The sequence below is a fragment of the Artibeus jamaicensis genome, unplaced genomic scaffold (assembly GCF_021234435.1).
Source record: "Artibeus jamaicensis isolate MK-2021 breed Jamaican fruit bat unplaced genomic scaffold, CSHL_Jam_final contig_332, whole genome shotgun sequence".
NCBI lineage: Eukaryota > Metazoa > Chordata > Mammalia > Chiroptera > Phyllostomidae > Artibeus > Artibeus jamaicensis.
The window spans coordinates 38,131,668-38,157,125 of record NW_026521788.1 but is presented as its reverse complement, the minus strand read 5'-3'; the positions used below and the strand labels follow the sequence as shown (position 1 = coordinate 38,157,125).

Here is a 25,458-nt window from a genome sequence, read left to right as displayed (position 1 = left end):
AAGGATTTCTTTTTCTCCTTTCAGGACACAAAGCTTTCTAGCCATGGTGGCTTTATTACAGAGAATTACAAAGATCTTTGTGTTTGACGTGAGTTTATCTTCAAAACTAGTTCAGTGTCCTTTCCCTATGCTCCTAGGTCCTGGCATTGACGTGCCTGCCCCAGACATGAGCACAGGCGAGCGGGAGATGTCCTGGATTGCTGACACCTATGCGAGCACCATAGGACACTATGTAAGTACCCACCAAAAGGCCTAAGGCTTCATTTGCTATCTCTAAGAAATAACAATTTATATTATATGTAAGAGTAGAGAATCCACTGAGTTCATCACCTCCCCTTTAATCATATCTTGATTTGCATGTTATTTTACTTCTATCTCTATTCTTATAAATGTAGTAGACCTGGTTTGAGCTTTTTCTTAGATGCCACCCTATCATGGGGGCTGGAGTGGGACCTTCAGAAAAGGATCACCTTCCTGGGCAATACACTGTCCTAAGACACTAGAAAAGAAATAAAGAAGATTTCATTTCTGACTTTTTCCTTAAGAGCTTTAGTTTAAAGAGAAATGAAGATACATAAGCAAATAAGGTATGAAGATAGTGTGATGCAAGGTTAGAGAGTTATGGTTTCTGAAACAAGGTTTCCTGGAGGAGGTATTTGAACTAGACCTTGAAAATGGATAGAATTTGAACATAAGGATTGTCTTAAGGTAAGACTTATTTAGAAAGGTTATAAGATAGTGAAAAGGTAAGTGGACCAGGACAAAAATATTAAACCTTGGTGTTTTTGTTGCACCCTTTAGAGGGGAACTTTCAATGCTCACCCTTCCTTAGGGGACGTTTGGCTGTGCTAGAGCAAAGAGATAAACTCCTTCATAGCCCAAGAACCATAGGGGCTGGGGAGAAGCATTGGTACCTGGCAGAGATAGACTCGGCCAGACTGGATAGGATATGTGGGATCAAGGAACAGAACAATATTCAGTCAGAGAGAACCAAAAGGACTTGAGTGTGGGGACAGAGCAGAAGTGTTGCCACTAATACAGAACACAAGAAGAAAAATTTCTGTTTCTAAAGGGATAAAACCCTGAAAAGCAAATATTTAAGTGGGAAGAAGGGAAATGGAATTGAAAAAAAAAAAACATCCATTTGAAATATATGCACAGTACCTACTATGTGCAAGACTAAGTATAAGCAAGGTGTTCAGTGCAATTTGAATGGATACTGGAAGTTTTGATGCTATGAGAAGAATAATGGGAGTCTGACCAATCCTTTGGAGGTAAGATTAGAAAAGGGTTCTTTGAAGATGAGTAGACATCAACTAGGGGAAGGCCAGGACAAGGGTTAGAGGCAGGAGGAAGCACCTGAGTAAAGGTGCTGATGTGCAAAAGAGGTAAACCTGAGAGAAGATCATGGTAATGAGAGTGAGATTGTAGGACCTAAGAGATGCCAGCAGAGGAGGATCAGATCAGGTTATCATGCTATCAGTGAGAGCAGAACTTAGATCTTTGTCCCATAAACGGAGGGAAACTGATGATGCACTAATTGTGAGCGGGTATGTGACACAGCTGAGTGTACATTTTAAGATTCACTCTGTGTGTGACAGAGAATGGTATTGTTGAGGGGCAGGATCCCAGAAAGTGAGGTGATGTTAGCCTGCCCTAGCATTGGAGACAGATGGGCAGATTGAAGAATGATTTAAGGGAAGAAAGCACTCAGATGTAAAAGAATGAGAATCACTGAGAGCTGTGTGTTGTGGGTGTTTAGGGAGGGAGGAAGTTTCTGAAGAGAGACCAGTTCAGCAAAGGGCTTATCCTCAGAGCAGTGAGTTGGGAGCCAAACTTCAAGGGTGAGTCAAGAGAGAGGAGTAGGGTATGAAGAGCAGCTTCCTCTGTAAGGAAAATGCACTGGAGAAAAGCAGAAGGAAGACAACTAGAAAGATGGCTGTTGTCCAAAGAAAAAGATTTCTGTTGTTCATTTAGCATTTGATTGGCTTTGGGCCACAAATTCATTGGTGCAAGACATAGATGATGTAAGAAAAATATAGGATGGTAGATGTAGCAAAATCTTCCAAGGGAATAAAGGCCTAGACAGTTTTTTAAGGGCCCTAGAGGAAAAATCGGCCTTGGAGAAGAGGAGGAATATTTTTCATCTTGAGGGGGAGGAAGGAGGCTGTGGCACCCAGTGGAGGAATTTGCAGTTCAGTCTTATTTCCTGAAAAGTGCAGTCTGTGGTAGGAGCATGGGCATAAGCCTGGATTCTGGAACTGGCTTCTTCGCACACCAGCTCTGTGACCTGTGGCAAATACCTCAGTTTCCTCATACGTAAAATGGCAACAATATAGTACTTACTTCATGAGAGAGTCACGGGAATTAAATCAGTATTAATAATGCAATGTAATTAAAATAGTTCCCAGCCCTTAGTAAGCACAAAAAAATAAATTGTATAAATACCTCATAGTGTCAATTGCACACATCCCCTGAAGGAAAACAGAGCAGTATGAGACACTTCAGAGAATTTTGATTTCCCAGAAAGGATGTTTTTCGCTGTCACCTTTTTACATTCAGTGAGCTCTGGGTATGGTCTCTTGTTCTTTTGTTCTTTTTAAGCAAGGCACTAGATTGAAGAATACAAAGTAGTAGGCAAGTATATTGTTATTCATAGCTCATTCTCAGTGGTGACAGCAAAAGAAAGTTTTGTGACACTCTGGCAGCTAAAACCTTGGACTATACTGCTGGTAACAGACTTTTTCTTCTTCAAATCATAAGAAATTCAAAATCAGGACTTTAGGAAGCCATAGTTTTTGTTACTTATTTCCAGGTGTGAACCTAAACCGTGCAGCTTCTTTGGTCTAGTCCCACCTGGAAGAGCCAGTGTTGGAGGGAGAGTTTATTTTCTTCCCTGGGTTTCCCAAACACTTGGGTATACTGGGGAGCTGGGCGCTGGCACCACGCCTGACCTCGCAAAGGACTGCTGTCAGCTCCAGCATTTGCATTTCCACTGTTTAAAAGCACTTGGCACTAGGTTTGCAATTCTGTATTCATAAGTGTTCATTATTCATGGAAAAAACAACTGTGGGAAAACTACTAATTCTGTAAATCACTTTACTAGACTGCTTTTTAAACTTAATTTTATTCTTTTTGTTGGTAATTACACAAGTAATACAGTTCTTAGTTATCTCTGTAAAAATACTTAAACAGTACAGAAAAACAACAAAATATTTTTTAACTCAACCTATCTAGAACATATATTAGAGCTTGGATATAAGGTATGAAGCAAGGCACTTGACCTTATTTCACATGGATAGCAACTTGTTTTAAGTTTATTAAATACTTACAAGCTTTAGCTACTGATGTACAATGCTTTCTTCATTTTATATAAATTTCCTATATATAATAGAACTGTCTAGTTTCTTCTGTCTCACTAATCAATTTGTCTATTCTGTACCAGTTGCTACAGTTTATGGTGTATTTGATACCTAGAAGGGAAGGCCCCCAAAACCCTTTCACCTTTTTTCTAATTACACTTGTTCCTGAACAAGAATTTATGCACATCAGCTCAGTGTACAGAAAGGTGGTGGTAAAGACTGTTGCCCTTCCACTTCACTTCCCATACTGAACCACTGACACCAGAGGTATTCTGTGGGCCTCTGTGTCCTACCCACATGTACTTTTTTTTTTTAACCTAAGTGATAACCATACTACATATACCAAAAAAAATTCCTAGAGTACAATTTTGTGATTGGTGGGTATTTTTATTTTGGTAGGTATTCCAAATTGTCCCAACACCCCCTAATTACCTTTGGGGGTTTTGGGGAGCGTTTTTTGCTTGACTACTTTTGCTGACCCACTTTTTTAGGTGAACTTGAGTATTTTAAAGCCTTTTATTTTAAGTGGTATTTTACTGAATTTGTAAATTAGTTTGATAGAAGAATATCTTTACAACACTGAGTCTTCCCATTCAGTAACACCACCATGCCTTTTCCTGTCTTAAGCTCTGTTTTGGTGACATACTCAAGTCTTAATAGTAGATTTTAACACACTTAAGGGTAGAGTGTACCCTGATTTAGAGGGGCTAAGTATGTAATGAAAGAATAATAGTTTTAAGAAGAACTATTTTTTGTGACATTGTTATATGTGCCTATTTGATGTTAAAGTTGTAAACACCCTATTTCTCCCATTGGATAACATAGTGTACTTGTACGCATTTTCTAGGAACAGAAATCTGGAAAAGTGAAGCATGTCCCTCTTGATGAAAGTGTCCCTTAAACACCTTCTGATGAGAATGTGTTCTGGCTTCAGTTCTTCATGACATTGGTTCATTATATGAAATTCTCCTTAAGGTTTTATCATTGAAGTTTTGACTTTCTCATGCAGGACATTAATGCCCATGCCTGTGTCACTGGTAAGCCCATCAGTCAGGGTGGAATCCATGGACGGATCTCTGCTACTGGCCGGGGAGTTTTCCATGGGATTGAAAACTTCATCAATGAAGCTTCTTACATGAGCATTTTAGGAATGACACCAGGATTTGGAGATAAAACATTTGTTGTTCAGGTAAAAAATACTGTTTCTTAAAGAATAACTAACATATGTAAAGTAAGTTTTTTAATGTTTTTAGATTTGCAATTTTAAAGATTTGATTCTTTTGAATCTTGAAGGTTTTAGAATGGTTGTTTATCTCTTGGATGCATATGAGGGGGGCCCTCCAAAAAGTGGAATTATCTTCTGGAGGGCAAACCTCTTGTAGTATAGGCTTCCCTGCTAGGTGAGTGTTCTAGGAACCCATCTGTATCAGTGTACCAGCTGGCATTGATATGAGAAACTATGTTCAGCTTCAGTGAATTTTTTAAGACGATCTTTCAACACATGCCCACACTGAGCTGAGTGTTGAGCAGTTTTTGACCAAAAAGTAGCATGACACCCATGCCCCACCCTCTTTATTCTTCCAGTCTCACCCCAAGTGACTTTTTTTGTTCCCTGGATGAAAAAAGTCCTCAAAGGGAAACATTTTGCTGATGTGGAAGAGGAGAAACAAAAAACGGCAGAACTAAAAGGCATCAAAATTGACAAGTTCAAAACCATTTTGAGCAGTGGAAAAAAAACATCTTAGTAGGTGTATTGCATCAAATGGAGAGTACTTTGAAAGTGACTGAAGTTTGAACATATAATAATAAAATACACAATTTTTTATAAATAAATTCTGGGAGGATTTTTGGGGCCCCCTTCTGTGAAACTACCACCAACATCTTTTGATCAGTATTTCAACTGAAATTGTATCTAGAAGGGGAAGTCTCTTAAACTATTAGAGGTAAAGGATTTGATTGGTACTTGATTATTTTACCTAGAGTAATTAAGTTGAGTGCTATTTGAAAATAGAATTAATATTTCTCCCAGTTAGTGACTTACCTTTTTATAACCACAGGATAGGAATCTGGTCATCAAGGACTGAGGACTTGGGTGGTATCATTGACACCACTGTCGTTTCTTAAGTCTACAAGGCTAAACTAAACTTCTTCAGGACTTGTTGTAACAGATAACAAAGTGTTTGGTCCCACATTTTTAAACAGAAATTTATTGTTGAAGAAAAGCCATTTAGTTGATTGTTTCTTTTGGCCAAAGGATTTTGAGAATTACTTTTAACAGAATGTCAGATGCATTGGTCAGTATATGATTCTTACCATCTATCTGTGGTAGGAATTTGATTTTTTTTGTGTCATATATAATTGTTCTTTACAGGGATTTGGTAATGTGGGCCTGCACTCGATGAGATATTTGCATCGCTTTGGTGCTAAATGTGTTGGTGTTGCTGAATCTGATGGGAGCATATGGAATCCAGATGGTATTGACCCAAAAGAACTGGAAGACTTCAAATTGGTTTGTTAACCTAATATAACTACACTGAATATTGTAAAGTTGCAGTCAGTTTTATTTAAATTTTTTTCCTTTGCTTTGAAGATAACTTTGTTCTCATATCAAAGGCACTAAACATAAGCATTTAAACTCTAGTGCAGTTGTTAATTTTGATTTTCAATCAACTACAGCAACATGGATCAATCCTGGGCTTCCCCAAGGCGAAGATTTATGAAGGGAGCATCTTAGAGGCCGACTGTGATATACTAATCCCCGCTGCCAGTGAGAAGCAGCTGACCAAGTCCAATGCACCCAGAGTCAAAGCCAAGGTAAAAGCAGAATGGAGACTGTGTTCAACCCTACCAATGTGGATGACATTGAAGGTCACAGAAAGGTGCTCATTGGGTACCTTTTTTTTTTTAACAGCAATTTATTGAGATATAATACACATACCAAACAGTTCACCCAAGTATACAATTTAAATGCTTTTAGTATATTTGGAGTTGTATAACCATCACCATGGGTTTCCTGTTAAACTAAACTTACAAAAAGTAGTTATGGAAATAGGTGAAAAATAGTTTTATATATGTTAGAGCAAAATGACTTATTATTTGATTTAAACTCAAATTACTCTTTTCCCTACAACTCCCTACCCATATATGCATATCTCTTGAGCTCAGTGGAGGGGATTTGGTGGTAGCATTGGTATTTCTGTATGTTCCTGACTCTCTTACAGATCATTGCTGAAGGTGCCAATGGACCAACAACTCCAGAAGCTGATAAGATTTTCCTGGAGAGAAACATTATGGTTATTCCAGACCTCTATCTGAATGCTGGAGGAGTGACAGTGTCTTACTTTGAATGGCTGAAGAACCTAAATCACGTCAGCTATGGCCGTTTGACCTTCAAATATGAAAGGGACTCTAACTACCACTTGCTCAGTAAGTTCTGATGAAATCATTCTCCAAAACTAAATAATCATATGGGCCAGCTTAGAAGGATGGAAAAGCTTAAATTTAAGACTAGTTCCTTTTGTAATCCTAAAGAATTTAAATTAACTTCAGTACAGAAAACTATTATATTTTATCTCATGAGTCTTAGACCAAAAATATACAATTTCATTATAGATAATATATTAGCTCTCTCAAGAAGATTTATATTCAAATATTCTGTGGTATAATATTCCAAGGACATAACCTACAAATTAGTAGTAGAGTATCATTTTAAACCATGAACTTCTGCTGATGCGCATCCCATTTTTACCTCTGGTTGTTCTTAGCAAAGGCCCATTTAGTGACAAGAATATTTTAGTCTTCTGATGAGAGTTTTTCTTTGACTAGAGTAGGCTCCAGAGTTAACAGTAGAACTTTCATCAAGCTGAAATAAGACCAAGACCTCCAACCGAGCTCCTTCACTCAGCCCGCTCAGAATCTGGGTGAAGTGATCCATCTAGTTCCTTTTCTTTTTCCCTCAGCAATTTCTTTTTTTAAGAGCCAAGGAAAAACCCTGGTAATGGGTGTTATGGAAACAAAACAGTGACCTAAATTCACATTTATATAGGAATTTGGCCAAGTGCTTTATTCCTTTTAAATGATTGACCCTTTCATGTCATTTAGTGTTGAAGGTTTCTAAGACTCTTAGATTTGAGGTTGTGGGTATAGTTTTGGACAAATTTTGGTTCTACTTTATTTTTTTTTTCTACTAGCAATGTTTTATCTTCATATCTTGGCTTTTCATAGTGTCTGTTCAAGAGAGTTTGGAAAGAAAATTTGGAAAGCACGGTGGAACTATCCCTGTTGTGCCCACAGCAGAGTTCCAGGACAGGATATCGGTGAGTGTGCTCATGACGGAGTTTCATTTCACACACACTCCCTGCTCCCTTTAGACTTGGGTCAAGTAGGCTGAGCTGACAGGCTGTAGTCAACATGATAGTAATTATATGACTTATATATGCTTTGTGCCTTCCTCTTTCACTGCATTCTAAAAATGGAGTAAAAATCTTAGTGCAAAATAAATAAATAATGGTTCTCCTTTTGGTACTTTTGCAATACAGATGACTCAGCCAAGTGATTCTAATGTAGTTGTAAAGAATTATATTATGTGTTTTAACTCTTTTAAGCTTCTGAGAAATAAAAAGAATTGAAAAGTAGATATTATATAGAACTATATTGAAAAATTATAATTGCTATATGAATACAAATAAGAGTTAAAACAGATTAGAAAGGGTATCTTATGTTAATTAATTACTGACAGGGTACATTGATAATGCATACACATCACAAATAGAATTTCTTCACCAGTAAGTGGCAGAAGATATGAGAAACAAAGTCAGAGGAAGTAGGCCTAGAAAAGAATGTTTAACCTCATTGTTAAAAAATACAAATTAATGTATTAAACTAGCAAAAACAGTTAATGCATCTTATACTCACTGTGCTGTGGTGAAGCAATTGTATCTTTATTCTGATAACAATGCAGATTGGTACACAGCTCTTTGGAAAAATTTAAGCATTATTAAAGTGTTTATACTCTTAGACGTAATAACATCCCCTCTGGGAATTTATCCTAAGAAGATAATTCTAAAGGAGAGAAATTTCTCCGGGCAAGATGATGTCATGGAAACTATGTGCAGTTTTTAAAATTCATTTTGATATAGATGGCAGGAAAATGGCTAAATTATATCTTTTTTTAAAGTTTTTATTTATTTATCTTTAGAGAGGGAGAGAAATATCAATGTATGGCTGCCTGTCATGTGTCCCCTTCTGGGAACTGCCCTGCAACCCAGGCATGTGCCCTGACTGGGAATCGAACCGCAGTTGTTCGGTTCACAGGCCCACGCTCAATCCTCTGAGCTAAACCAGCCAGGGCTAAATTATATCTTTAAGAAATGACATAGTCATGGAAAAAACAAGACTAGATCAGTGATTTTCATCCTTTTTCATCTAATTACTAAAATTATGCAGCATACATTTTTTGCCAATCTGACCCCTAAAAACATATAATTTTGATTAATTTACACTGGATGACTATTGTTGTTGGGTGTTATTTTTATTACTTGACAGACTGAGGGAAGAGCTCAGTGGCCCCTGACTAAATAGTCAGGTATTGCATGATTTAAAAATTCTTGCAGCACACCAGTTGAAATTGCTGTACTATATTGAACCATGTGGGAAAATTAAGGGTTTTGTTTTGAAGATGCTTTGCCACACTGGGTACTAACAGTTCTCCTAAATGAATCTTCCTCTTTCCCAGAGCCATGTCTCTGTTAGTTCTGGTCCCTCTGTCTGATATGCCCTAATCCCCTCCTTGCTTAGCTATCACCACATATCTGAGGCCTCCCCTGAAAGTGCCCTCTACATACATCCTTCCATCACCAGTAACTACAGTGCTTTGGCAGGACGGGTGCTGCTCTTCATTGGTCTTCTTGCTCCTCCCAGTGGTCACCCCATGTCTTAGCACCTGCCTGGCACATACCAGTCACTCGTTTTGAAACCTCTGGAGGGAATACAGAAAGAGGGCAGCTAATTAGTTAGAAAGTAGCTATGGCGACTTTCCTTTTGTCCTTTAAAATAATCTTTGCTCAATATATCGATCTCCCAATTTTCAAATGCTTTCAGTGCTTCTGATTTTAGACTTTAGTGCTATTTCTACACCTCTTACCTATTATAGGGGTCTTATAATAATAAAGTATTCTTTTCCAGTTCCTCTGTACTTTCCCCTTCCCCAGCCAGGTTCTAGCCCTTTCAGGACCTAATCACTGATCTTATCATCTTTTCACTGTCTCTTATCACCCCCCATTGTCTTCGGTTCTCTTTTCACAACTTAAATTCCATGTTCTGTCACCACAATGACTCTCTAGTTTAGTTTTGCTTCATCATACCCCTTGTTAACACCAGAACCCTGATAAAATCTAGATCTCTCCCCCTCCATTCCAGCACCTCACTAGCTGGAGGCCTTGCTGACTGTTCGATCATAACCACTAACCTCAAGTAGGCTCTTAGAGCTGCCCAGCAGATGTACTATTTTCCCTTGTTCCATTTATTTTCTCATTCTCCTGAATGAATATTATATTTTCTCCTATCTCTCCTGCACTCCAACTCATGACATGGTATATGTTCTCAGAGAAAATTGAAGCAGTCAGAGAACTTCCCCATGTACCCAGCTCCTGGTATCTGTGCCCTGTCTTGTATCACCTCTCCTCTTGTTACAGAAGAACTCTCTGTACTTCCATCTGAGCCCAAGTCTTGTTCGTGGCATTGGATGGCCTGTTTTCAACTTACAAAATGCATAGTTCAAGCATATCTTCCCCACTCTTCTGTATCATTAGTCCTCCCTCTCTTCAGTCATTTCTGTCCGTGTACCAGATGCTATCTTAAAAAAATAAAAGTCTTAATCCCCCTTCCTTTCCCAGGTCTTGCTATTTTTATATCCCTTAGAGCAAACCTGCTTAAGAGTTGTATACACTCTGTGCCCAGTTCTTCTATACTTGAACTTACTCTTAAGAGTAAGTAATGCCCATCACTCCAGTGAAACTGTTTTTGTCAAGATAACCAGTGACATCAGCCCCTCCAAATCCTGTGGTCATTTCTCAGTTCTCGTCTTCCCTCACCTGTCCACAGCTGTTGTCACAGTGATCACTCCCTCCTGAAATATAAAATTTTCTTTTCTTATCTTCCAGAATACCACATTCATCTAGTGTTCTCTCTGTTTCACTAGTTATCCTGGTCAGCTCTCCACTTGTTTAACATTGGAGGGACTTTGTTTCTGAACCAGTTCTCTGTTTGAATTAAAAAATTTTGTTTTTAGTGTATTAATTTGAGAGAGTTTGCAAAATATTGATTTGCATATTCATTGGTTTATTCTTGTATGTTTCGTGACTGAGGATTGAACTTGCAACCCTGGCATATAGGGATGATGCTCTAACCAACTGCCTATCCAGGCAGGGCTGAGGTCAAAATTTTGATGATCTCACCCAGCCCCATGGTTTTAAGTCCCAAGTATAAGATATCTCTTCCCATTAAAATATAAACTTCATGAGAACAGAGAATTTTCATTATTTTCTGCTGTGTCCCCAGTGCCTAACACATAGTAGGTTCTCAGTAAATTTGGTGGATGCATGATTAGATCAGGGAAACAGCAGTGTTCCACCTGTAAAGCAAGATTTTTTTCCTCTTCCTAACTTGGTAGAACAAAATGAAGACTAACCCAGATGTTTCTTGGTTCACAGGCCCACACTCAATCCACTGAGCTACACCAGCCATGGCAGACACATACCTTCTTAATTGAGTATTAATTGAATGAAGTTCAGCATAGATAACCTTTTTTGGTGACGCACTTTTTAAGTTTTTATCTGGCATATCAGGATATGTGTTTGCTAGCTATATATGTCCTTCTAGGAATGGTGGTGATAGTTAATTGTCCTAAAATTTTAGAAAGCATTCTAAGACACAAATAAAGAAACCTATTGAAAGAAATTGACTTATAGAGATAATTGGCATAGGAAAGAGATCAGCTGGGTTGGTGGTCAAAGGCCCTGAGTTGTATCCCAGCTCTAAAAATAGCTATTCATAAACTTAGCCAACTTCTGTGGTCAACAGTTCTCTCATCAGTAGAATTAAGGGGTTAATTAGCACTGCTAACTTTCATCCAGCTTCAAATTTTGGTGACACTGCTGAATATACAGTCAGGATCCTACCCCAGAGCTACTATTGAGGTGGGGAGATAGATGCCTTTCTATGCCGTATTGAGTCTCTGTGAGGACTGGAGGTGTGTGCCCTGTGAACAATGGAACCTGTTGCTGTGGTGCAGCTGCCTATCAGGGGGCCAGTGCTGATCTCACTGCCTGCTCTCATCTTTCTTGGTTCATACTTTTCTGTGATCATTTTTTTACCCTGTAAGATCTTATAAATTTATGTTCTTTTTCCTAATAGGGGGCATCTGAGAAAGACATCGTGCACTCTGGTTTAGCTTACACTATGGAGCGCTCAGCCCGGGTATGTGTGCACATGCTGTTTGTGTTTCTGCTAGTGACATGAAGGGCAGCCCGTCTTCTCGGCCACCAGATTGTGTATGCAGAAGCACAGGTTGTGATTGCATGTGTGGCAATGGAAAACCATATGGAAATGAATAATAATACCAAGTTAGGAAGGGGTGATGTTTGGCAGTTAGCTAAATATCAAGTAGTCAACCAAAGTGGGTTGCAACTCAGTGCACATTCCATTATAGCTATAGGGAGCAAGTCCTTACACACAGTTTAAGTCTAGTTTTCTTAATTTCTTTTGGAATTCAAATTCAGCGCACTTAGCTTTAAGTTGAAATAGCACAAACAGATATTAAGAAGGTAGTGTTTGTTGTTGTTAACCTTTTGAGATGTAATTTACATACCCATTTAAATTTCACCCTTTCAAAGTGTACAGTTTAGCAGCCTTGAATATACTCACTCACCTGTGTAGCCATCACTGCTAACTCCAGAACATTTTCCTTACCTCCTCCTTGGTTTGTTTAAATTATCACTAAGTGTATCAAGCGAATTCACTCCAGATAACAAAATGTCTAAAGGACACAGAGACAGCTCATACCTAAAATTCTAAACAGCAACTTCTTCCTGCTACCTAGATAGTGGTTTGTTTAATTCTGGAGAATTGTCCTCTATTTCCTGAGTAGTTTCCTTGGCTTCCATAGTCCTGCACTGAATGTCAGCAAGTAATCTGTTCCTGACCTATATGTGCTTGTGTGTGTGTTCACGGCCTGGATGCTTGAGTTGGAGTGGTATTCACTGTTTTTTTTTTTTCTATTTCATTTCAGCAAATCATGCGCACAGCCATGAAATATAACCTGGGATTGGACCTGAGAACAGCTGCCTATGTCAATGCCATTGAGAAAGTTTTCAGGGTGTACAATGAAGCCGGTGTGACCTTCACATAGATGGATTATAGCTGACTTCTTCACTACCCTCTTCGCCTCTTCATCTGTAGACCTATCACAAGTTTACATGTAACCACAGAGATCTCTTTCTCTCATTACTTATCAGATAATGTACACCATTCTCAACAAGTCAATCCAAATAAGCCCCTTAAGAAAAAAGAAATTAAGGTTAGGGAATTATGTTCAAAGCTGCCAATAGATGCCAGAGAGATATTTGGGTATTTTGCCTTTAAATAAAAAGTCCCTCTATCTGGCTACACTGCCTTGCTTCACGGCTGCTTTCCCACAGTGCTTTGGCCAGGAAAGCACCTATCGTCAAAGAGCGGTCAGCAGCTTGTTGCTTCAGCTCTGGACAAGTCTGAGATGTGCTGCAACTTTGACACATTTAAGAAGCAGGTTTGTGGCACTTTCAGGACATAGCATGGTCCTCAAGTGAGTTATTGGTATTTTGTATCAGCAAAAAAACTCAACTGTATAGATTGCAAACAAAAATAAAAGCTGTTTCTCTACTCTTTTAGATTAAATTAAGTACATACTGTTGTAAAAAAATTGCCTTTAATCACTTAATAAGCCTAACACCGTGACTCAAGCAGTGAATGCCTGTAAACATAATAAATGAAAAAAGTTAGTATTTTTATAACATAAGACAGTATCATTTATAGCTTATCAATAGTATATTGTCCAGCAAAACAAAAAGCCCAGTGGCAAATTAAGTTATCTTCTTACATAATCATTGAATAGCAAATGATGGAGGCTTTTTTTGTTAAGACTATTGGAATTTACTAACCACAATTATGACATATAGTCCAAAGAATGCAGTAACCTCCTCATCGTGTTAATTAACTGTTCTATTTTGAAAATCTGTGTTGACTGATCACACAATAATTCAAATAGAGTGTCCCAGAAAAAAAACACTTAGGCTTTCTCTTTGGAGTTTGACTGGCAGCTCTGAGTGTTGCCTGTAATGGCCCCACTTGTCCCAACTTCGTGTCTTCGTTCAGGGGCCTCACATTGTACACACAGCTTCATTAACAGCGGCCTGAAAACAATCTGGACCAGAGTGTTGTATTTGCCAGGGCCTTTTGAATAGTAGTGTCCCAATGAAGTGCTAAGATATTGTTTATGTAAGAATGAGCTTTTTTTCTTTAACAATAACACCCTATCAGAAATTTCTAACTACTTTGTAACTGCATGGCTTAACCTGGTGATAAAAGCAGTTATTAAAAGTCTACCTTTTCCAAAGCTTATGTTTCTTTTCTGTTTTTATATTTAATAGTGTCTCTTTTAGTAGATGATAGAAATACAATTGGGTTTCAGACATTTTTGAGACAACCACCTGTATAACATTAATTTCGACTATATGTATTGTGAGCAAACAAACTTTATTCTTGAATTCTTCTCTCTTTCATTCTATTGAACAGTATAAATGACTATTAGGGAAAAGTTTCTATGAGGAAAAGTTTCTAGTGCTTAAAGCTGATATACTAAATTTTTTTTAGTGCCTTTTTTTTTTTAAATCCTCACCCAAGGACTTTTAGAGAGAGAGGAAAGGAGGAGAGGGGGGAAGAGAAAAATTGACATGAGAAAGAAGCATCCAAATTGGTTACCACAGCCTAGGTGTGTGCCCTGACTGGGAATCAAATCTGCAACTTTTTGGTTACTGGATGACACTCCAGCCAACTGAGCCATCCTGGCCAGGATAGCAGTGCCTTTTTTTCAAATGAAGGAAGGTTTCATTGATTAGGGTTCTGTTTTTAATCATTTAGCCATAGACTTTATCAAATTAAGACAATACTAACCAAAATCAGCAGAAGTGTATTCCACCAACTACTTAGCTGCTAAATCTGGAGCATAATTTCCAGGTGGACTTCGTTTTGTCCTGACTAGGTGGTAGATAAATAAGTCCTGTGGACAGTGAGCCCTTCCCAAGCTGCTGGTATCTACTTGCACTCAAATAGAGCACTAAAATATGTTGGGGAGAAAGTGGTATGAAAACAAGTTTCAGAATAGAACAATACTGGGTAGGGTAGTAGATTCAGGTCATGTGATAAGCAGGATGCTAAGTCTTAGTCTTAGCCTTTGGCTAACATACTGAGAGTAGTTAGGATATTTTAAAGGCTTTGGTAAATGTTGATGTGTATTATCGATACTAATGTTAGAGAAGTGGTAATGGCCATGCTAGGTATTTCTAGACAACATCGCACTAATATCAACTTTGGTTTCTGGAGCTTTTGAATTAGAAGATTCTGGTCGATTACTTTAACCGTTGCCTCATGAACCCTATACTGGAATGTGTTTTACCCTGAGAGATGAAGTTTAGGGAAATGAGAAGTGAAAGCTTGATTTTTTAAAAATTTAATCAGTGCTTATGGCAATTCTAATTTGTGATTTACTTTAAAAATAAATAAATAAAGCAAGCCTGGCATTTTAACTTAGAAGCTTTAAATAAATTCCCTAAACATCCCTGGCAGGCTTTCTGACTCCTGCTATGCATTAAGGCAGTCAGAGCATGGCACATAAGCTACATCTGTGCACCTTGTATAGAAACCTCTGTGGAACTTTTTTTTTTGCTTTGAAATAACATGGGTATTATGATTTTCTTATTTCTTCACTGATAACTGGTATTGGCTTTGTTTTTATTTTTCTGTCAGTGTTTACACAGTTTAGGTGGTTTCTCAGCCTCAGCAGTATTGACATATTGGACCAGGTGACTCTGTTTTGGAGGCTATCCTGTGATTTGCAGGATGTTTAGCACCCCTTAGTGGTGACTGTCAAATGTATTCAGTCAAGTACAGCATAGAGAAAACAGTCAATAATATTGTAATAAGTATGTATGCTGCCAGATGGGTACTAGAGTTATCAAGGGGAGCACTTCATAAGTTATATAATTGTCTGACCACTATGCTGTATGCCTAAAACATGTAATCTCTAATTTGAACTATAATTGAAAAAGATTTTGATGGGTTCATGTAGCCAAATGTCCCCTGAGGGGCAAAGTCACTCCCTATTGAAAATTACTGGTATAGAGGCAAGTAGTTCTTAACTGTGAACAATAGCCTGTCCCCTCTAATGCATATACCCAACTCAGAGGCAACCACTTCCACCAATTTAAAATGTTTTTATTCTATTCAGATCCTTTGCCCATTTTTAGTGGGTTATTTGTTATTTTATTGAGTTGTGAGAGTTCTTTATATAGTCTGGATATCTCTTTATATAAGAGATATGATTTGTAAATGTTTTCTCTCATTCTATTGGTTTGTCTTTTCATTTGATGATGTCCTTTGACACAACAAAGTCATTTTTATAGAGTTCAATTTATTTTTTCTTTTGTTGCTATGCTTTAGGTGTCATATCTAAAGAATCATTATCTAATCTGAAGTCACACCAATCCTATTCAGACTCTTCCAAAAAGAGATGAGGGAACACTTCCTAACACTATCTATGAGGCCAGTGTTGCCCTGATACCAAAGCCAGACAAAAGCATCACAATAAAAGAAAGCTGCATATCAACATTCCTTATGAATATAGACATAAAAATACTTAATACTAACAAAATCCAACAGCGCGTAAGTATTTCACATCTTGACCCGGTAGGGTTTATCCCAGGAATGCAAGAGTGGTGCTTCAACATAAAAAATAGTCACTATAATACATACCACTAATAGAATGGAGGCAGGGGGAATCACATAATCATCTCAGTATGACGAAGAAAAAAGCATTTGGCAAAATCCAAGATCCTTTCACATTAAAACCACAGGAATAGAAGGAATTTCTTAAACGTAATAAAGGGCATTTACAAAAATCCACAGCTAATTTACTCATTGGTGGAAAATAGAATGTTTCCCCTTAGGAGGAATAAGATAAGGATTCTTGTTTTCACCACTGTTACTTGACATTTTACTGTAAGTCCTAGCCAGAGCAAGAAAAAGAAATTAAAAGGTATCTGAATTGGAAAGGAAGTGAAACCATATTTAAAAATGACATGAGTCTATATATTTAAAAATCCCATCGATTATATACATAAAACTTACTAGAGCTAATGAATTAAGCAAAGTTGCAGGGTAAAAGATTAATACACAAAAATCGGTTGTTTTTCTACAAAACAATCTAGAGGAAATTAAGACAATTCTATTTACAATAGCATCCAAAAGAATAAAGTATTTAAGAATTTGAGCAAAGAGGTGAAAGCTTTCTACACTGAAGACTAAAACATTGTTTGAAAGAAAGGATACCTACATAAATGGGAAGACATTATGTGTTCCTACATTAAAAATGCTAATATTATTAAGTTGGCATTATAAAAATCTAGATATAAAATTCTAATTCATAATTTGTCAAAATTCCAATGGCCTTTTTTGCAAAGATAGAAAATCTGATCCTAAAATTAACATGAAATTGCAAGAGCTCCAAATAACCAAAACATTAAAAAATAAATTTAGAAATTTCATCCAATTTCAAAACTTCATGCAAAAGCTACAATAATTAAAACTGGTTGGTACTAGCATACAAACAGACCAATGGAATAGGATTGAGAGTCCAAAACATCTATGATCAGATTTTCAACCTGGGTGCCAGCACCATTAAGGTTGTCTTAACAAAGTACCACAAGATTGAGGCTGTAGAACAATGGAACTTTATTGTCTCAGTTTGGGAGGCTATAAATTGGTAACTGAAGGGTCATGCTCCCTCTGAAACCTGTAGGGGAGAATTTCTCACCTTTCCTAGCTTCCAGTGGTAGCTGTCAATCCTTGGCATGCCTAGGCTTGCAGATGCATCCCTCCAATCTCTTCTTCCTCTGTCAGTGCATGGCCATCATCCCTCTATGTGTCTGTCCTATTGGAACAAAGTGATACTGGATTAAGGGGTCACTATACTCCAGCATGACATCTAAACTAGTTACTTCTCTAATGACCCTATTTCCAAGTAAGGTCACATTCTGAGATTCTGGGGCTTAGTTCTTCAGCATATCTTTTGGGAGACAATTTACACATTACACTATTCAATGGCAAAGAATAGTCGCTTTAACAAAAGGCACTGGCACAACTGGGTATCCACAAAGAAATTAATTTTGACATCCTCCTCCCTCATACAAAAATTAGCTCAGAATGGATCAAAGATCTCAATATAAGAGATAAAACTATTAGAAGAAAACATAGGGGTAAATCTTAATGGCCTTGAATTTGGTAATGAATTCTTAGATTTGACATTAAAAGCAAAAATAATAAGTAGTGAGAATTTATGAAAATCAAAATCTTTTGCTCATCAAAGGACATTATTAAGAACATAAAAATATAACCTCCAGTATAGAAGAAAATATGCACAAATTATGAATATGACAAAGATTTAACATCCCTTTAAATAAGAGCTCTTAAAACAATAACAAAGAGACGAACACCCATTTAGAAATGGCAAAGCATTTGAATAAACATTTCTCCAAAGAAGACAGACAAATTTTCTAACAAGCACATGAAAAGTTATTCAACATTAAGGAAATGCCAATCAGAAAAATAATGAACCATTTCACATCTAATAGGACAACTAATTTTAAAAATCAGAAAATGGGTTGATAAGGATGTACAGAATTAGGACCCCTTGTGTATTGCTGGTGGGATTGTAAAATGGTTCAGCCACTGTGGACAACAGTTTGTCAGTTCCTGAAAATGTTAAACAGAATTACCATATGACCTCACAATTCTAACCCTAGGCATACACACAACAGGAATGTAAACATACATCCTGGAACTTTTTTTTATTATAGGAACTTTTACCTGAATGTGTATAGCAGCATTATTCATAGTAACCAAAAGATGGAAAACCCAAAATGCCCGACAACAGATGAATGGATAAATTGTGTGTACATACTAAGGAATAGTATTTAGCCGTAAACAGGAAAGAAATACTGATCCATGCTGTGCGGCTTGGATGAACCTCAAAAACATTATGCTAAATTAGAGAAGCCAGGCATAAAGGGTCAATAATTGTGTGATTATTTTAATATGATACAGCCAGAGCAGGTAAATCCATAGGCACAGAAAGCAGGTTAGTGGTTACCAACGGGGTGAAGAAGTGGATGGGGAGTGAATACTTAATAGGTATGGAGTGTTTTATTGAGATGGTGACAAAGTTTTGAAACAAGAGAGAAGTGATGGTTGCACAACATTGTGAATACACTAAGTGCCATTGAATTGTGTACTTTGAAATGATTATTTGTAGTCTAAATTTCACTTCAACTAAAAATAAATAATGGGAGAAAAACAACCAACAACTTAGACCACCATCCAGGGAGACTAGTTGCAAATTGACTAAAGTTTATGAGAAAACAGGTGTACACAGCAATTTTACCCTGTAAGCTGAGTGGATATGGGTTCTGCTGTAAGACTGTCTCCTGGAGAGCCTGGGGTAGACAGACCAAAGTTCTCAGGGAGTTGCAGGAACCTGGGGATGTTCAGGCCTTTACAGTTAACCCTGCAGTACGTCAGGAAGCTATGGGACAGGCCAAGGTCTAGGTCCTGCAGGTCTCCCCTGAGTACAGCAGGGTCAACAGTATGGAGTGGTGGTCCCACAAGTTAATTGTATTGTGCCAGTAAAAGGTGAGGAGGCTCGGGTAGCTGGATACATAGCTCTGGATATAGACCCCACAGTCTTGTTTCCCCAGGACTTTGACGTCATCCCACTGTTTTCTGGCCCCTGGTTTCTAATGAGAAGTCACCTGTTAATTTTAGTGAGGCATTCTTTTATGTAATGGCTTGTTTTCGTTGTTCTGTTTCAGGATTCTTTCTTTGTCTTTCAAAAATTTGATTAGGATTATACCTACTCGGAGCTTCTTGGAAGTATAAATTAATGTTTGTCACCAAATTTGTTGTTTTCAGCCATTATTTGTTCAAATAATCTTTCCACCTCCTTTTTTCCATCTGTACTCCCATTATGCATAAGGTAGTACTTTTGACAGTGACCCACAGGTCTCTAAGTCTCTGTCCTCTTTTTTTTCTTTCTGTTGCTCAGGTTGAATAATCTCATTTGATTTATCTTCACTAGTAAAGTTCACTGATTCTCTCATATGCCTGCTCAAATCTGATGTTGAGCCCCTCTAACGAAACAATTTTAAGTATTTTTTATTGATTATGCTATTATAGTTTTCCCAATTTTCCCCCTTTATCCCCCCTCTGCTCTGCACCCCAACCCTCCAGCATTCCCTCACCCCTTAGTTCATGTCCATGGGTACATATAAGTTCTTTGAGTTCTCTGTTTTCTATACCATTTTTTCTTTCTCTCCATCTATTTTATGCCTACAAACTATGCTTCTTCTTCCCTGTACCTTTTCCCTCTTATTCCTCTTCTTCTTCCCACAGAAAATCCTCCACATGATGTCCATTTCTCTGATTATGTTCCTGTTCTAGTTGTTTGCTTAGTTTTTGTTTTCGTTGTTGTTTTTTTTTCTTTTAGGTTCATTTGTTAAAAGTTGTGAGTTTGTTTTCATTTTATTGTTCATATTTTTAATCTTCCTTTTCTTAGTAAGTCCCTGTCACGTTTCAAATAATAATGGCTCGGTGATGATGAATTCCTTTTAACTTTCCCTTATCTGGGAAACACTTTATCCACCCTTTCATTCTAAATGAAGGCTTTCCTGGATAGAGTAATCTTGAATGTAGGTCATTGCCTTTCATGACCTGAAATACTTCTTTTCAGCCCCTTCTTGCCTGCAAGGTTTATGTTGAGAAATTAGCTGATAGTCTTATGGGAAATCCTTCGTAGGTAACTCTCTCCCTTCCTCTTGCTTCTTTTAGGATTCTCTCTTTATATTTAATCTTAGGTAACTTAATGATGATGTGCCTTCATGTGTTCCTCTTTGGGTCCAACTTCTTTGGGACTCTCTGGGCTTCCTGGACTTCCTGGAAGTCTATTTCCTTCACCAGAGTGGGGACGTTTTCCTTCATTATTTGTTCAAATAAGTTTTCAATTTATTGCTGTTGTTTTTCTCTTTCTGGCACCCCTATGATTATGGTATTGGAATGTCTCAGGTCATCCCAGAGGTTTGTAAGTATCTCTTCACTTTTTTGAATTCTTGTTTCTTCATTCTGTTCTGGTTGGATGTTTATTTTTCCATTTTGTTCCAAATCGTTGCTTTGAGTCCTGGTTTTCTTCCTGTCACTGTTGGTTCCCTGAATATTTTGTTTCATTTCATCTTGGGTACCTTTCATTTGTTCTTTCATTTTTCAACCAAGCTCAGTCAGTTCTGTGAGCATTTTGATTTCCAGGGCTTTAAATTCTCCATCAGAAAAGTTGTCTATCTCCTCATCGCTTAGTTCTCTTTCTGAAGTTTTGCTCTGTTCTTTCATTCGGGTTATATTTCTTTGTCTTGGTGCACCTGTTAAGTTGTAAGGGGGCGGGGCCTTAGGTATTCCCCAGGGCAGGGCAACCCTCTTCACTGCAGAGCTGCCTGTTGGGGGAGGGGCCAGAGAGGGAACAATGCAGCTCACCTGTTCGTCTCTAGCGCACTTTCCAACAAACTCCCCTGTGAGACTGGGAGTTTCTCCCACCAGCAGCAACCACTGTAGTTCACAGTCAACTCTGAGTCTTAATTTCACCTTCAGCCAGCCCCACTGGCATGGTCTGCCACCTTGCCATGGGTTCTTACTGGTCTGGTTGTTCTTTTTCCTTAATTCCTTTGTTGTTGGAGTTCTATGCAGTTTGATTTTCTGATACTTCTGGTCGTTTATTGATTTTAGAGTGATTGTTATTCTCCTCTTGGTTGTGTGAGGAACGGAAGGGTTTCTACCTACATCTCCATCTTGGCCGGAACTTTCAAAAATCTTTATTTTGTTTTTGTTTTTTTTAAATTTTTTATTGATTATGCTGTTACAGTTGTTCTATTCCCCCTTTCATTCCCCTTCACCCTACCCCCCATCCCCACCATTACCCCCCCCTTTAGTTTATGACCATGTGTCTCAAGTCCTTTAGATTCTATATTTCCCATGCTATTCTTGCCCCCCCCCATCTATTTTCTATCTACCATCTATGCTACTTATTTTCTGTACCTTCTCTCCCCTTCTCCTCCTCCCACTCCCCTGTTGCTAACCCTCCTTGAGATCTTCATTTCTATGTTTCCACTCCTGATCTAGCTGTCCTTTTAGTTTGCTTTCGTTTTAGGTGTGGTTGTTAATAACTGTGAGTTTGTTGTCCTTTCACTGTTCATGTTTCTTTAACTTCTTTTTTCTTAGATAAGTCCCTTTAACATTTCATATAATAAGGGCTTGGTAATGATGAACTCCTTGAATTTGATCTTATCTGAGAAGCACCTTATCTGTCCTTCCATTCTAAATGAAAGTTTTGCTGGATAGAGCAATCTCGATTGTAGGTCTTTGGTTTTCATGACTTGGAATACTTCTTTCCAGCCCCTTCTTGCCTGTAAGGTCTCTTTTGAGAAATCCGCTGACAGTCTGATGGGGACTCCTTTGTAGGTGACTGTCCCCTTAGCTCTTGCTGCTTCTAGGATTCTCTCCTTCATTTTAGTTTTGGCTAATATAATTATGATGTGCCTTGGTGTGTTCCTTCTTGGGTCCAACTTCTTTGGGACTCTCTGAGCTTCCTGGATTTCCCGGAAGTCTATTTCCTTTGCCAGATTGGGGAAATTCTCCTTCATTATTTGTTCAAATAAGTTTTCCACTGGTGGCTGTGCCTTTCCCCCTTCTGGTACCCCTATAATTTGGATGTTGGAACGTTTAAAGATATCCTGGAGATTCCGAAGACTCTCCTCATTTCTTTGAATTCTTGCTTCTTGATTCTTTTCTGTTTGGCCATTATTTGCTTTCTTCTGGTCCACTCCATTGATTTGAGTCCCAGTTTCCTTTTCATTGCTATTGGTGTCCTGTGCAATTCCATTCATTTCAATTAGTTTCGCCTTCATATATTTGTCTAATTTGTCGGTATAATCAACCAGTTCTGTGAGGATCCTGATCACCAGTGTTTTAAACTGTGCGTTTGAGAGTTTTGCTATTTCTTCATCGCTTAGATTTATAGGCTCTGGGGCTTTGAGATCTTCTTGAGCCATTTTTGGTCTGTTTAGCCCTTTAAGTGTGAGAAGCGGCGCCTTGGACTCCCAGGTCGCTGGGTTGTGACGCTGTATGTGGGGGCGTGGTCAGAGTGGGGAAATGGCGACCCCCCTCTGCTGTTTCTCACAGCTGGGTGAGGATCAACGCCTTAGGTGGTTCACCTGGGCCGGGCCACTCAGAGTCGCTGCATTATGACACGGTCAGGCTGAAGAATTTGTTGTTAACGGACTTCCGAAAAGTTCAATTTTCCGTGTTCTGGCTCTTTTCTGTTGCTAATATTTAGTTGTCTCTAAACTTGGTTGTGTGAGAAGGCATGGCACATCCACCTATGCCTCCATCTTTGCGGAAGTCTATTTTGTTTTTTATTACAACGTATTTGTATTCTCTATTTGGTATCAATCTTGTATTTTAATTCTTTAGATGTGCTTTCCTTTAACTCTGTTTATGTTTAAAATACAGAGTGGGGCAAAAGTAAATTTACAGTTGTGACTATGTAAAACAGTTTATTCTTATATTACTATTTATTAATTATTGTATTATTTATCATGAAAACAACTGTTAACCTATTTTTACCCCATCCTGTAGTTGATTTAAAGTTTTTGTCTAGTTGGCCAATTTCTGGTCCCTTTTGTACATAATTTCATTTCCCCATTTTAAATGGGTTTAATTTCCTTTTTTCCTGAAAACAGGACATGGAAAATAACATAATATGGCAACTCTGGAAATCAGATTCCACACCCCTCCCCCCAAATTTGTTGTTGTTGCTGTGAATTTAGTGACCTTTCTGTGCTAATTCTATAGTATATTTTGTTGTGTATGGCCATTGAACTTCAACTTAGTTTGCTTACTGGTCAGCTAATGATTGGACAGAGACTTCTTTAAGTACCTAAAACCAATAAGTCCACACATTTGCATAGGGATTCTGTGCACTTGTTGAGCCTCACTTTCAACACTCAGCCAGGCAGTTAACATTTTTTCCTGTGTTTTCACTCTCTGCTTACACAGACCCTCAAGACTATTCGGAAGTGAGTGTTTTGGGTCTTCTCAGGTCTTTACTGAGCACCTGCGCAGTCAGTCTTACACATGGACATGGCCTTCTAGGTTCCCAGAAATATGTTGAAATTTTCAAAGACTCTGTGGACATTTTATTCCCCATTTTTTAAAGCTTTTTGGTTAGCCTGTTGTTTGTGCAAACTCTTAGCCAGCACCTCAAGTAACCACCAACTTAAAAAATGCCTCTATATGTTTTATGATAGACAGCGCTAGGGAAAGTGTTTTCAGCGTTAGTTTAGCTCCTAGTCAGGAAAAATAAAGGCAGCCTTGCAGTGGGGTGTTTTCCTAGGAACCACCAGTCAAGTCAGATAATGGCAGTTCTCTGAGAGCAAGGCTTTGAAGGAACTCGAGAGTTCTGCTGTTTCCAGTAACAGCAGGCTGTGGGTTTTCAAGGCTACGGTGGAGCTGGAGAAGGGGGTTCAGGTAGAGATGAGAACAGAGTGCAACAAGTTAAAAACATCACAAAACCTTGCTGTTCTTAAGATTTTATTTTTAGTATGTTTTACATAAATGATCCATTGATTGCCATAAGGCTTTGGTTCATTTCCAGAGTTCTGAAAAAAGCTCATTTTGATGATTTTTACCAGTTTTCTCGTTACTTCTATGGGAGAGAGAAATTTTGGAGGTCCTCTCTCCACCATTTCCCCTGACCTCACTTTCTCTTGCTTTTCATAACATGTTCAAAGTTTGTCTAAAGGCGACATTATGCCCCTCATCACACAACATGCACAGTTAAAGAAAAATGAGAGACAGAAGTACTTTTTTGTAGCAGCACATTGCAAGGTTTAAGTTAAGGGCACATGGGCTGTGTTTCTCCAACTTTTTGGCAAAACCAATTTTGGGGGGGTTGGTTCATTTCTTAATCTATTCATTGTGGTATATGGTCCTGCCTTGTATGACTAGTTCATGTACAACTTGCCATGCAAATTCATCAACTTGAGCTGGTCTATGCCCTGTTCAAGAAGAATTCACCAACTGACCACACCTCTTGAAGTCCAGGCAATGTCTAAGAGTATCTAAATGCTGTTTCTTTAATTACCTTATTAATGGTAACGAAATTTGCAAACCAGCGAACTTTGAGGAGCAGCACTTATGTAGGAAAAAACCCTGAATAAACTAGTAGGTGCCCTCCATGACCACATTTAAAAATATATCTGTATTGTTTTTCTCTTAAATTCAAGCATATAGAAATATGTAATGTAGAAATTGAAGATTCTTCATATTATCACACACAGAGATGATGAGCACTATTAATATGTTTGATATATACATATATGCATATATATATACACTATCTTTTTAAAATTTTTATGTAATTATGTGTTTGCTTTGTAAAAAAACTTATTCTACATACATATTTTATATCTTATTACTTGACATGTTCCTATATGATATAGGTACATTTCCTCATTCTTAACAGCCATGGAGTATTCATTTCAGATATATGCAATCCCTATTGGCAGCCATGTAAACGCAGGTCCCAGTTTCAAGCTAAGGCATTATAACAGATTAGAAGTAGTATGCGTCACCTCTATATTGTATCTCAAACTTAATAAGCAGAGCAAAATTTGTCCTCCAAGTGATTTAT

The 25,458-nt window shown here is 38.0% G+C and overlaps 1 protein-coding gene across 1 annotated transcript in view; it reads left to right on the top strand.

Annotated features, from left to right (window-relative positions):
- GLUD1 (glutamate dehydrogenase 1) overlaps positions 1-14,010 on the top strand; it is a 41,504-nt gene extending 27,494 nt beyond the window's left edge. Inside the window, exons 5-12 of the mRNA XM_037163353.2 lie at positions 138-232; positions 4,372-4,551; positions 5,734-5,871; positions 6,039-6,176; positions 6,584-6,788; positions 7,587-7,678; positions 11,775-11,837; positions 12,649-14,010. Coding sequence (XP_037019248.1) covers positions 138-232; positions 4,372-4,551; positions 5,734-5,871; positions 6,039-6,176; positions 6,584-6,788; positions 7,587-7,678; positions 11,775-11,837; positions 12,649-12,768 — 1,031 coding nt within the window. The 3' untranslated portion in view covers positions 12,769-14,010. The remainder of the gene's footprint in view (positions 1-137; positions 233-4,371; positions 4,552-5,733; positions 5,872-6,038; positions 6,177-6,583; positions 6,789-7,586; positions 7,679-11,774; positions 11,838-12,648) is intronic.
- The last annotated feature ends 11,448 nt before the right edge of the window (positions 14,011-25,458 follow it).